Source organism: Nesoenas mayeri, assembly GCF_963082525.1.
Source record: "Nesoenas mayeri genome assembly, chromosome: 11".
Lineage (NCBI taxonomy): Eukaryota > Metazoa > Chordata > Aves > Columbiformes > Columbidae > Nesoenas > Nesoenas mayeri.
In genome coordinates, this window is record NC_137563.1 from 1192760 (window position 1) to 1206388 (window position 13629).

At 46.8% G+C, this 13629-nt stretch overlaps 1 protein-coding gene across 2 annotated transcripts; it reads left to right on the forward strand.

The window, feature by feature from the left end:
* Positions 1-491: 491 nt before the first annotated feature.
* Positions 492-10032, forward strand: LYSMD2 (LysM domain containing 2). 2 transcript variants are annotated; one of them, XR_013922620.1, is made up of 5 exons: positions 492-730; positions 4917-5254; positions 6807-6889; positions 8900-9078; positions 9797-10032. XR_013922620.1 is itself a non-coding variant. In XM_080351262.1 (3 exons), the coding sequence occupies exons 1-3, from the start codon at positions 533-535 to the stop codon at positions 8949-8951; spliced, it is 588 nt and encodes a 195-aa protein (XP_080207388.1). In that variant the 5' UTR covers positions 492-532; the 3' UTR covers positions 8952-9678. The 2 variants fall into 2 exon arrangements, 1 of the variants encoding a protein (XP_080207388.1); XM_080351262.1 differs by lacking the exons at positions 6807-6889; positions 9797-10032 and having other exon boundaries at positions 8900-9678.
* Positions 10033-13629: the final 3597 nt, after the last annotated feature.

Genomic DNA, 13629 nt, shown 5'->3' on the forward strand with positions numbered 1-13629 from the left:
TTCATCCCTGGGCCTCCAGCTGACGAAGCGGCTGAAGCCCCGACACCCCCAGCGCCCCGTGCCTGCTCCTTCGCGACCGGCCGGAGAGACCGGACCTGCGAGCGCGCTGTGGATGTCGGGGCCCAGCACGGACACGTCCCCTACCCTCGCCAAGTGACCAATGAATCCCCGGACAGACAAGGCCGTGTTCGGGTCCCCCGGCCCCGCACGCCCGTGCAAACGCAGGAAACCCCTCGCTTGATGATTTTTCCAGGAAAACGCGCAGCCCCCGCCCGCCCGCCGGCGCCCCGCGGCACGGCCGCCGCAGCAGCGACTGCGCAGGCGCGGGTCAGGCCGGCAGTGGGCACGCGCGCTGCCCCCGCGCACGGGCCCGTCCCGCAGCTGGCGCATGCGCGGGGGGCTCCGCGGGCCGGGCCGCAGGCTCCGCCGTTGCCGCCGCGGGCGGGCGGGCGGCGCCGGGGGGCGGGGGCGCCATGGCCGGGGCGGGCGCGGGGCCGGCGCGGGGCCGCGGTCGCTGAGAGGCGGCGGGAGCATGGCCGAGTCGCTGCGGGAGGAGCCGCCGGGCGGCCCGGAGTCGGAGGCCGAGCTGTCGCAGCGGCTGGCCCGCACCAAGGCCCGCTCGTACGGCAGCACGGCGAGCGTGGCGGCGCCGCTGGCCGAGCGGTACGTGGAGCACCGGCTCAGCGCCGGGGACACGCTGCAGGGCATCGCCCTCAAGTACGGCGTCACGGTAAGGCGAGCGCCGCAGGGGCGGCCTGCCGGCCCGGGGAGCCAGGGGGGCGGCGCGGCGAGCCGGGAGGCGCTGAGCCCCGGGGCGCAGGGCCGGTAGCGGCGATCGGCTCCCGAAAGAACGGCCCGCGGTTGTTCGGCCCCGAAGGCACCGGAGCCGAAGGGGAAGGTGCACTGAAGTGCGGAACAGCCAGAGGTGCCGGGATGGAGATGTCCCGCGGGGGGCAGAAGAGCCGGTTCTCACCGCGGGTGCGGGGCCGGCCTTGTTCAGCACTGAGAGCGCTGACCTGTCGGCTGTAAGTGCTGCCGGGGTCAGTGCCCGGAGTCCGGACATGGAGCCTCCTCCAGCACGGGCTTGAAACCGAGAAGTGCTGGGCTCAGGGCACAGAACAGCGGCCCCGGGAAGGGAGATGCGCTTACTGTCACCCGGTAAACCTGTGCTCATGGCAGTTCACTACTACACACACTCCAGATTAAAAACAAAACCCAACACCACACCAACAGAGAAAAACGAAACCAAAAAACCAACACTAATTAAACTTTTCTTGAAAAGAATCATTATTTTGAGGTTGACATGTAGGCTGTATCAAGAGGAAATAACTTCTTCCAGCAGCCTCAGGGCTAAATCTGTTTTCTCTTGTCATCTGCCTACCTGCCTAGAGGTGATTTACAACTGATCTGAAAGCATTGCCAGGCTGAGACATGCAGGGTCTGCAGCAGGCCCTAACACATGGCCATTCCCCACCCAGCAGGGCTCTCTACCCTGCCTTCAGTCCCGCTTCTCCAGGGCCCCTGGAGCTGCCAGCTGACATACCCGCACAGCATCAGGAGTCCCGACATGCAGAACTGCTGGTGGCTAAGCACCCAGCGAGCAGAGCTGACAGCGCGACCCAGCACTTGGTCAGTGTCGCTTCCACATCAGCTGCAAGGAGCACCTTCCTGTCGGGCTCTTGCCAGAAGGGGTACAATACAATCCCAAATATTTATTTTCTGACTGGAGTGGGTTTCCTTTCCTTCTCTGGTTCTGAAAGATCTACTAAAACCTTCCAGCAGCCTCAACAGCATCCAGCCTTTGCTGTGAAACAGGTTGAAAGTCTATTTCTTTGCCCTTCAGAAAGATTAAGCCACTTTTGACCAAATCTTGTTGGCAACGAGATTAATGGCATTTCGGATTTACATTGGTCCACATTAAACCAAAGCTTTGCTTGCTACAGGGGCAAAGCAGAGGGACCCACCCAGCTGCTCATTGGATTTGTTTCAACTTTTATTTTTGGCAGTGCTTTCCATAGTGAATGAAGTCTCTGACCCAAATGATTTAGCTATGTTGTTCTTCAGTTGGAAGTGTATTTGCTCACTGCAGCAAATGAAAAATACACACAGATCACTAAAATTTGAGTTTTAAAGAAGAAAATAATAGGGCATTTCTAACCACTTTCAGCTAAAGTGAAGTTGTGGCTCAAACCTGTACAATCTGAAAAAATAGGTTTAACTCATGAACTACAACCTTTCTTGATGGTATGAGTTTAAAAAGCTTTTGCTGTGCTAATGATGCATTTAAAGTATAAATGCTGTTTTTTAGACATCTCATTTGTTATTTGATTTACTGTTGCTAGTATTCTGCTTAAGAAACTAGAGCTGCATCATTATAGACTTCACTGGAGAGAGGGACATTTCATGTCACTTTAACCCAAGAACAGTGCCAGGTTAGCTGAGATCAGCCATTGTGTTTCTGCTTTAATGGGTTTCAGCCCAGGGTAGGAACATATACAAACACGTTTGCTTTTAGCAAAATTAAGAATCTTATGTGTTCACACAGTGACAAGGCCTGACTTCCTCTAAAGAGTCATTGCATTTGCTTCCTCCATCCCATACAGTTGGCTAGAAGTGAGAACTGTTGTAATGGCAACCACAGAATTATCTTTGGCTGCCATTGCCCACAGTGTTACTGCTTTTAGAAGTTTACCCTTGTGGTTTTCCTCACTGGGAGTTACTTTGCAGCAAGAAACATCCTGTCCAGTGCCTGCCTCGGCATGACATGGCATAGGCAGTTTAAGATGGACAAAAGAGCATGTTGAGGGAGGGAGATCAGTGTGGTGTTTGGCCTCATCCTCTGTCCTTCACTCCGCTCCCCCAGGTACTGTCTATTAACTTGTATGGCTCGTGTTCACTAGATCTTCCTTGGAACACTGTTGGGTAAATTAACACTGGGAATTAATGTTTAGCATCATGTTTATGGTTCAGTTGGAGTGCTGGTTTCCATCATACAAAGGTATCCCTTTTGAGGGAAGAAGGAAGGGAACTATTTATTTCATTGCCAGTAGAACAAGTTCTGATAGATTAGTGCAGCTTCAGTGAAAGTACTAAGAGGGAAGGCTTTAGCACATGCTTTCACTGTTTTGGGTCTGTAGCCAACAGAAATTAGTTCAGTTTTCCTAGAACTAAGAAAACCAGTGTTAAATCCCATTCTCCATACACCTGTGAATGTATGGAGTCATACATGCAGCAGTATATATTATGCATATCAAGTTACCTGCTCAAGACTGTGTGAGATGTTCTTAGAACCAAGTATTTCCTATTTCAGTGTTAGCCAGTGCAGATGTGAGCAGTCTTCCACCTGCCACATGGTGGTATTTAAAAGGTATTTTAGGAAGAAGTAACCAGAGCTAGAGTTACAGTGGCACAGGACAGAGAACAGCAGTACAGTGCATTATTTATCAGCTATTGAAGCATCACCTTCCAGCTGCCCTGTAGTAGAGATCTTGCTTTTCAGCTTTTGAATTGTATTTTCAGATGAAGGCTGCAGCTAGCATTTTCAACATTCTTGATACCCATCAAGACAGGCAACTTTTGGAGATAGAGAATTGACATTTACACTGGCATCTAATGACCATTACAGGTCTCATTACTAAGTTGAGGAAGCTTCCTGTATGCCCTTCAGATGGGACTCAGCTTAGGAGAGAACTTGCACTCTGTGCTGGGCAAGGTTAACTGAAAATAATTTCCAGGCTTCAGGAGCTGGAAATGAGCTTGTCTTGTAGTAACTTACTGCCTGACACTGGATGTTATCCAGCTTTTGAAAGGGATTATTAAATCTAATAAGTTCAGGTTATAGCAAAAGCTTAAAGTCACACAGTCATGGATACTTATTTCTGTGCTTTTTTTAAAGCTTGCAATTGAGAAATAGGAAATTAAACTGTTATTGACTTGGAAGGGAAATTTTGATGAGCAAGAATGTAAACAACATTCTTAGTAGGGAGATAGTACAAACATTTACTGGGAGCTTTTCACCTGTAAAGCAACATGAGAAGCTATTATTAATTCCATTAAATATAGAACAAGTGGGGCTTTATGCATTAGTGCTCTGAGAAGGATGGAGTCACCTTCTTGCTTCTGCCATGGGATCATCTGTACTTTGGGTAAAAGTTGCACAAAACCTGTTTAACAGCTCTGTGTGTCTGTTACCATGCATTATTGCACACTTGAGGTTGCTAATTGTGCTGTAGGTCCAGCTTACTGGACAAATGCCTGTGGACAAGCCTGTGCAGCTGCATTACAAAGTGTCCAAGAGTCTCCTATTCTTTTCACTGCCCAACTTCTCACCAAAAATCAGGACTTCATCTGAAGTCTGAATTTGTTACATCAGCTAGGGGAGAAAATACTGTGGCATATACTGCTCTTCTTGTGGTGCTCACTGTCCGTAACTAGCATGTCCTAGAATGCTCAAGGTAACTTTATCACCCCTTGATTATGTTATACATGCTTTTTACTAGAGTCCTTCACCTACAGCAGCTGCTCACAGTTGTGAGCCTTACTCTAATACAAATGCAAATCAGCAGCACTTTTGCAATAGAATTTTTATCTTTGGTGGGTTGTTCATATGAGTCTGTATAGAGATGGAAGACTGTTCAAGAACAGCATCTTTAGGTAGTGCAAGACTTTGGAGAGACTGATACTTGGGAGTCAAGTCTGCATGAAAGGAAGCAGCTAGGGTGTTGAGTTAACAAGGCTAAGACACAACATGCACCCCGAAATCACTTTGTATGCAAAACCCAACCTTTCCTGAAGTCTTCGTTGCTGCAAAGAAAGTATAGATTTATTGTAACTAAAGGTTATTGTACTACTTCAGGAGTTTAGTACTCTATACTTTGCTAAAACCTAATAACCTACATTTTTCTTATCTTTTTCAGATGGAACAAATAAAGAGGGCAAATAAACTGTTCACTAATGACTGTATATTTCTGAGGAAAACCCTGAGCATTCCTGTTATATCAGAGAAACCGTTACTATTCAATGGACTTAATTCACTGGAGTCTCCCGAGAATGAAACTGTTGACAGCTCCCCTTCTTGTGATGAAGGACTAGTGATGGTTCAGGAAGAAGGCAGCTCTTCTCCCAGTCCTCAAGAGCCTGACAATCAGCCCACTGCACCAGAAGAACTGTCTGCCAAAGATTTCCTCCAGAGGTTGGACTTGCAGATTAAGTTATCTAAACAAGCAGCCAGAAAACTAAAAGATGACAATGTCAGGTAAATGCCATTTTTAGTATTGAACCTCTTAATCTTATCCTGAAGGCTTTTTTGTCCAACCTGAACCCTCCGTGGTACCTCAGCATCTGTAGTTTTAATTTGCCAACAGCAGACAAATCATGTTCCGGATACATTCAGAGCACACCGTGAGCAGATGTCTTGCTATGGCAGTTAAAAAGGCTGCCTCACAACAGGTTGTTTGTAGAACAACAATAGTATTCCATGAAAGCTAGAAGGACAGTGTTCTCTAAGACATCCTGCTATATAAGTCGGCGACTATTTAAGCAAACCCATAGTTTTCAGTAGAGTGCTAAGCCAAGGCCCATTTGGAAGCTGACACTGTACAGCAAGGCATGAATGCATTTTCCTTCCGGCCAAAATTGCGTCATAATTGTGTAAATACTCTCCATGTTGCAGTTTGAGTTAAACTATCCTATGTCCTTTCCCTATGCTGTCCACCCCTCTGTGGATCCACCTGTGCAGACTGCTGTCTTTTGTTCAGCATATCTTCTACAGCCATAAGCTCCCACACACTGTACTCCTAGAAAAAGCAGTACCTTTCGACCTCTATGCCACAGTGCCTATCCCCTCACATACACAGGCATCCTGTGCGGAGTGCAGAAAGACTTTGAGCAAGAGTGGACTTCAGCAGCGTTTGTTTTCCCATGTCCCCGAGACCAGCGTCCTGGGCTTGCTCACAAGCAGTCTCCTGGGCTGCTGCCTGGCTGGTTTATTCTCTGCAGAAATTGCCCCCGTGGGTGATGCTGAGTTGGTATTTCTCCTGACAGTGAAAGGTGTGGCTGCAGGGGACTGGTATCGCCTCCCTTACCACAGAGAGCTGGGGAGAGGTCATGCCTGCAGGTATCTGCTTTGCTTTCGTAAATTTGTTTAATGTAAACTTCTTCCACCATCCTGGTTCACTTCACATACTCTGATTTTGAGTGCAAGCACCGTACTTTTCACATTAAAAAGACAGTAACTGTTCAGGACCAAATCTATTGAACATGGAGTCCCATTGTTTCTTTAAGAAGTTAAGGGATTATTTCAGCCACTTAGAAAAAACAAATAACCTAGTTCAATAGACAAAAATTTGAGGGCATACAGTATATTGCATTTAGCAATTGGACAAACCTTATTTGGAGAAATATCCCACAAAACAGCTTAAGAAGGTAATTCATTACCTATTACACTCCACATACAACTGGGTTAGAGTTACTGTGTGAGGGAAGGCTGGAATGCTTTCACATTTTGTTAACACACTTGTGAATTATTTCCTTTTGATTTAGTTACATGAAAGAGGAAAAAGAGCTGTTGGAACTTTGCTCTTTCTCCATCCAAACTTGCTCACTTGCATTGTTATATTTGAAACAATGTAGAACATCTATCAAAATTTGTGCCACTGCTGACTCTCAGGTCAGTAGGCGTATGTACCTAAACCAGATGAGAGTAGATGTTGACCCAGCAGTTAAGCCGGGTGGCAGGAAACCACAGTCCCTGCCAGAGGAAGGCAATCACTTAACATCCCTTAACAAAATAATGTGCTAATTTGCAGAAGGAAATTCACCGAGACCTTGCTGCACCGCGTGCGGAGCCAATACAGCAAGAGTGACACTACACAAACAGCACACTGCCGTTGTTAATATCCTTTTCCTATATTGCTTAAGTTACAACTTGGGAAATGAGGTTTAATGCAAGGTCTTAATAATTTAGAGTGGTACTGTGGCAGGCTAGAACACTATGGCCGTGTACTGTGCTTCTGGGACAGGTCACATCTTTCTGTGTTTGCCTGTTACTGACTCATTTTGAAAACCTTCTAATTGAGTAGAGCCACTCTAAACACTGAGCTACCCAACATCATTAACTGGAGTGCAATGCTGAAATGGAACCACATATTGTTATCTGTTCGTTTGCTTTGATCTGAACCTTGGAAAGAATAGGGTGTTGAAGCATTTGAAACTGATAACTAATTGAGTTAATTTGCCCAATAATTGTTCACCATTATTGGCTATCAGCTAAGAAAACAGATACCTCAATAAAGGAGGCTGCATGTGGAGAATCCTGCTTTCAGCCTTCCAAAACCAATTAAATTGTGAACTCTGATTGCTGGCTAATTTAATTGTGAATTCTAGAAGCATCCAAGCATTGGATTTGGGTTTTCTTGTTCATCCTCGGGTGCACTTGGTCTCACAGAGGTGGTTGTTAGCGGTGTTTGCTGTGGCCTGGCGCATAAAATAGCTGGCAGTAGATGGCTTTCAGCTCTGTAACCTGCTGGGCGAAGTGGCAGCAGCAAACAGGGAGGGACAGCAGCACAGAGCATTGTGATGCTGTGCTGTTCCTTTTCCTTTGCCTGAAGAGAACGGTGCAGTAACTTAGTGCTTTGCTATTTTAAGCATCTCAAAGAAAATTCTTTGGTCAGTAACCATACACACACTGCCATGTTGTTGCTTGTGGGCCGTGAGCCAGAGCTGCTACTATGTAATTTTATTTCATTTAAAGCCTGGCTTCTTTTTAAGCCATCATAACAAACTTGTACCTGCTATGTACAGCTCTAAAGATCTATGTTATTAATATTTGTGGCCATTACCTTGGTTTGGAGTAACACATTTTAGACCTTCTCCCATCGCTAGTACTGCAGCGCGTGGCAGCCAGCAGGTGTTGTGCAGCTCCCTGCCAACGGCAGCCTGCCTGGGCACAGCTCGGAAATCTACTTTGCACATAACAGCCAGTCACTGCTCTGCTTGGGTACAAGCATAACCACCTACTTCATGGTTCTGGTGTCCCTGCCACACGCAGGAACCCATCAAAGGTGACAGCGACCAAGGGCCAGGCCCCTGCCCTCTGCTGACAGCTGCCAACTGAGTGCCCAGAGTGCAAGTGCATATTTCACAAGGGAAGTGAAGATCAGCAGCTTGGACGGGCTGTTTTGTTACTTTGATGCCTGAAGACCTGCTCATATCCCATCCCTATTTCAACTCTTCAGTTCTCCATATTCACCTCTATTTTCCACCATGATCAACTGCAACTGATTCCAGTCCAGTGTGTCGTGGTGGATGCTATTCCTCTATTCAGGCTTTCAAGAAGAGTGACAGAAAGGCCTATTCTGGCAGCCTGTTACTGGAAGGAAGGTCTTTTTGTTCTAACTCTGCCACCTGTTATTCTTCTAAAAGGGGAAACATAACAAAACTAAGAAGTCCAAAGCAATTTTCAATGTGCGGCATAGAAAGTAAGCTTCTCTGCTACCCAACAGTCTGAGCTCCTGTTCTTGCCTCATTTGGTCCATCTGCACCCGCTCTCATTCAAAAGACCAAACCAAACCTACAGCTAAGCTTGCTTTAAAAGAAAAAATAGAGAAATTGAAAGCAACAGTACTGGAACTCCAGCACGCCCGCTGCTTGTTGATCCTTTACAGTATTTCTTATTGATTCAACACTAGCGTCGAGAATAGTTCATTAAACCCTAAATACATTGTGATGTCGTTGAACTTACACAGCTTTACTTCCTTTCAGCATTCTGTTCTTGAAGCAATATAACAGTCCTATCTGTTTCAATCCATTGGGAAAGCAAGTTATCTGCGCTTGCATTCCAGTTTTACTGTTGAGACATGGTATGTTCCTGATCTGATGATTGTGATCATTTTCTTTTCAGAGAGGAGGAGAATGAGGAAGGTCCCTATGCAACTTCTTCGTATCACCAGTAGAAGACAGGACGTGATGCCCGGAAAACTTCCCGTGAAATCAGTTCTTAAAGAACTAAACGGTCAATAATTCAAACCCCAAGTCTTTTGGACTCATCGTCGTGATGTACATAAACCAAGTCATGAATGGGTAATTGCACTGAAATTATGACCTCTTCTGCCTTCCATAGGTTAATGTCCTTATGCTATATCAACAAAGGGTTTAAGCCTTCCAAAACTAGAGATGGCCTTTATACCCCTTCTGTGCAAACTGTAGCATGGTAGCAACAATATATCCTTGAGGTCACCTTTATGCAGGATGTTGATCTTTAGTAAAGATTTTGTAAATATTTGTTAAAGTGAAATTTGTTTTAAGTATTTAAAAACATTAACTAAGTTTGCTTGTAAACAACAAACTCTGAAAGTGACAGAAATTTACCTACTCTGCAAACGCAGGCAAATGTGCTGTGGAAGTTTTGTCTACTTCAGGTCTGCAGAACTGGCCTCTGAACCCCGTGTGTGTGTCTGTGTGTGGTTTGGTGTGTTCCTAGAAAGGGGAATTTGACTTGTTTTGATTAGTTGAAGCTTCATGCTTAAACAACTGTTTGTAGACTGGATTTCTGCTAATAAAAGGGAAGAGTTGCAGCAAGAGATTTTTCTTTGTGAGATACGACATTGGAATATCAGATGTGTGTTCTTGTATGCAGTTATATTTTGTGTGGTTTTAATTTAATAAATACAGAAATACCAATGTGTCTGTTCGTAATGAAGTCAGCTCGGTTGTAGTCTGTTTTTTGTAAAGAATGGTTTGTCTAGTTACATGAGCTATTAGATGCTAATTTCAGGGCATCCTGTCCTTTCCAATATAGCTCACCCGCCTAAACGAGACCTCAGCGAACGGTTTGATCTGGTTGTGCAGTCACTAGCTTATCAAGGTCAATAAGAGCCACCCTGTTAAGGCTTCATTGTTCTGAGAAGTGATGCCATTGTTCAAGCCTGCAAGCGGAGCCGGCCGGCAGCTCAGCAGGGCAGAGCATACACCGCCTTCACTCTGTCCTGAACTTACTGTATTAGCGACTTCTTGCTATGCAGCCTGCAGTTTTTCCTCCAGTATTCAACAAGCGTCACAAAACTTGTCAATAAAGAATTGCTGGATCTCCACTGTGGCAATTACTGTTTCCTATGTATCAGCTCATTCATATTGTTTAGCGCTCCCTCAAAGCAAAACTTTCTGCAATATGTTAAGACAGAAGCAATATAGAAATTACATTAACTTGCTAAATTTAGAAATAAAAATGCAGAGCCAGGCAGGAATTGGTATTTCCCTCGAGCCTGCGGGAGCTCAGACGCAGCAAGCTCATTCACATTGCCTCTGGCTCTGCGCGGCACACAAATTAACAACAACAGGGAAAGCTTGGACTGAATAAAAGGAAGCACTGCCTTTTCTTGAAGAGACGGTGAATTAGTTCTAGGTCTTGTATCTTCCTTCAGTTGGGATTTATATCTGTTCCTTGCAGGATAGTAATTTCTAACATTGTCAGTTAATTTCAGTAGGACATTACCAGAGCCAGAATAAGCCTTAGCTTCAAGCCCAGCTGTATTTCATAATCCTACAGAAAAATGTGATCATTTTGTATAGCAGACCTGCTGCTGTAACAGCCGCACCCATCCAGCGCACACAGCCCTGGTGCTTTGCCAAGCCGCCAGCAGCACAGCTGCCCCACACACCGGGCACAGGGCTGCCCGAGCTCCTGGCAGAGCCACGTTTCACTCTGTCCGTCCAAGAGTTCTGCAGCATCTCCAGCACAAGCAACAGAAGGTCAGTGACACATGTACATCTGCTTTTCCTGACTGAGACAGCCATACAGAAGCACAAGCAAAGCAGCAGCTGTGCCAGCCCGGGGCCACGACCGCAGCACCGCACCAGCAGCGCCCCGATCAACCGCCGCACCGGCGCTCATCGCAAAGCCATCATTGTAACCAAGCACCTCGCCCATCTGTTCCACACAAACATTGCCCCACAGGGAAGATTTTAACGCCACTTCCAACCACCCCCCGGCTGCCCGCCAGAGGCCCTACCTCACAGCCAGAGCCGCTCTCCGCCTCAGACATGGCTCGGTGCCTTGGCTTCGACTTCCACTGTGCCTGCAGCTCTTCCAGGCCCGTTCACCAGAACCTGCAGCACCCCCTGCCCGGCAGAGGCTGCTCTATATGGGCACGGGGCTGCCAGGGGCTGAGGGCCCTGCCCGCTCCCCCAGCTGGGCCTGACGAGCTCCTCAGCGGGCCCAGCTGTGCAGGCTGGCGCAGCCTGGGCCGGCTACACCTGTGCTCTTTCGCACCGAATCACCGAATGTCAGGGGCTGGAAGGGACCTCGAAAGCTGCGGCTGCACCTGGCAGAGGGGCCTCCCCCTTCCCGCAGACGTGGCCACGGATGCTGTCGCTCTGTGGCGCGGGACGTTCTCAAAAAGCTGGGCAGCGGATAGAAAAGACGCGTTCTCTTCAACACACAAAAGCAGCCTTGCACTACTGTAGCTTGTAGTAAAGTGTTTAATAAAGTACAGTATCAGAAACAATAGTCTAACAGAAAAGCTGAAAAGGTGAATACCATATATATTGTACTTGTTACATTTTCAGGGATATTTTAGGGAGCGAAGGATTTCTAATGGATCCTGCAGAGATACAAACAACATAGAAACTGATTTTTATCAGAGATGTGCAGGTGTCGAAAGTACCTTTCTCACCTGGGAAAAAGAAAGCGCTGACAGCATACGATGTACTAATTCCGTACTAAACACACTGGCAGCACATGTGCAGCGCTAATGTGCTTCAAGTGCTCCCTTCAGAACAAGGACTGACGCGCAGTGCAGGTTGAAGCTGGCGTCACTTGGGTTGATTTTATTCAGCCTTTCAGGGTGACTCATGGGGCTGGCTGGGGTGTCGCTGCGAGCTGGGAAGGGGTGACGTGCCAGTAGATGCTCATTTGATGTACGTGCCAGCAAGGAGACCAGCGTTTGAAGCGTTCACACAGCGAGTTGAACGGGCTTGGGCGGGATGGGAAGGGACCGGTGTGAGGAGAACTGCTGGTCTCGGGGGCAGGGGGTCGCCCTGCTCCCAGCTCCGCGGGCGCTGCTCTGCCCGCTCTGCGTCCGCACTCGGGGCAGCAGCAGCGGAACCGGCCCCAGCAGGCCCGGGATCGCGCGTGTGCTGAGCTGGGATCAGCTCGCACTCATTGGTTGCACTTGTTTTTTTCTCCGAGTGATATCATCTAAGCTTTGTTGAAATCACCAGATTCACAAAACTGGGAGATTAGAAAACGTCCTGGCCTTTTGTGGACACAAACTGTTCATAATCACAGGCTGCTAGTTGGTGACGTCTTTCCATCAGTATCAGAGCCCTGCATAGGCTCCTGAGAGGCCAAACAAGAACCTGACCTCCAATGAAAATTAAACCCAATATTATACTACTCGTGATCCTGACAGAGAAGAAAGTTTGCCTTTTTCATTAAAGCAGCCATCGGGGAAGGAAAGTTTGTCCTTTTTAAAGCGCAGCTCTTAGGTCACCACCACTCCCAATGGGAAAGGTCTATGGTTACTTATCTTGCTCCTGATTTCTTTCATAAATCAAAAAAGTCCACTTTTCTTTTAGTTTATAGTCACATAGGGAAGTAAGTCACAAGCTGTTGCAGAAAACAACTGAGATCTAGATGGACACAAAGAAATTCTGTTCTTTGGGAACATTAGAAAATAATAATAACTAAAAAAATATGAGAGGGTTTAGATGAGAACTAATACACTGATTCAAAATAACCGCAGTTCCCTTTTCCTCATTATTTTGTTGGTGTTCCCAAGGCACGACTTTGCAAACAGGAAGGTTACGCTGACGGCATTTCCAGACACAGTTTTGATTTTAAAATAACTCCCACGATTAGTGACTGATCCCGCAGTGCAATGATCCCTGTCAGGCTGTGCGTGAGCAGGCAGTGACGTACTTTGTGTATGCCACAAAGCATTTATTGCCCTATGCATCATCAGTTTTCAAACAGATACGCCGTTACACCTCATTGCTATCACATTCATTTAACGTTTGTTACCAATAACGTTCTGCTGATAATGTTCAGTTAATAATTTGTATTTCGCGGGGATTCTGAAGTTTATTTCAGTTGGCTGCGAAACCTCCATCAAATCTCACACCTGCCCTCGCCGCCCGCACACACCGAGCTCTGCACAGCCAACCTGCTTTGGCTCTGTCAGCCTCACAAGTACCACGAGGTTTTGAGACAATCAGAGCAGTAATAACCTCAGTGATCAATGAAGAAGCTCTAAGGAAAGAGAGCAGGGCTTTCCTGGCGTTCACTTAGCCCGGCGGCCGCTGCAGGGGATGTCTCAGGACTCACCTCTTCTGGAACTCCGTTTAAATTTGCTTTCCTAAACACTTCTTTACCTTTGATCTTCCTTCCTGAGTTCTTCATAAATAAAATGATCCATTCGCTTAAATATACATAAATAAACCATTCTTCAAAAACTCTGTAAGCTGAAGAAGAAGAATGAGAGCGACATTTTTGTTTTCCCTTTGCATTCTTTAGGAGGTACCAAATTCTTGGCAGCGTATATATGCCCCAAAAACAGTTTCCCAAAAGAATACTGCCCACCACAGATCAGAGGTCAGTAAATACACCCACAGCCTTGATAGCTGGAGATACTG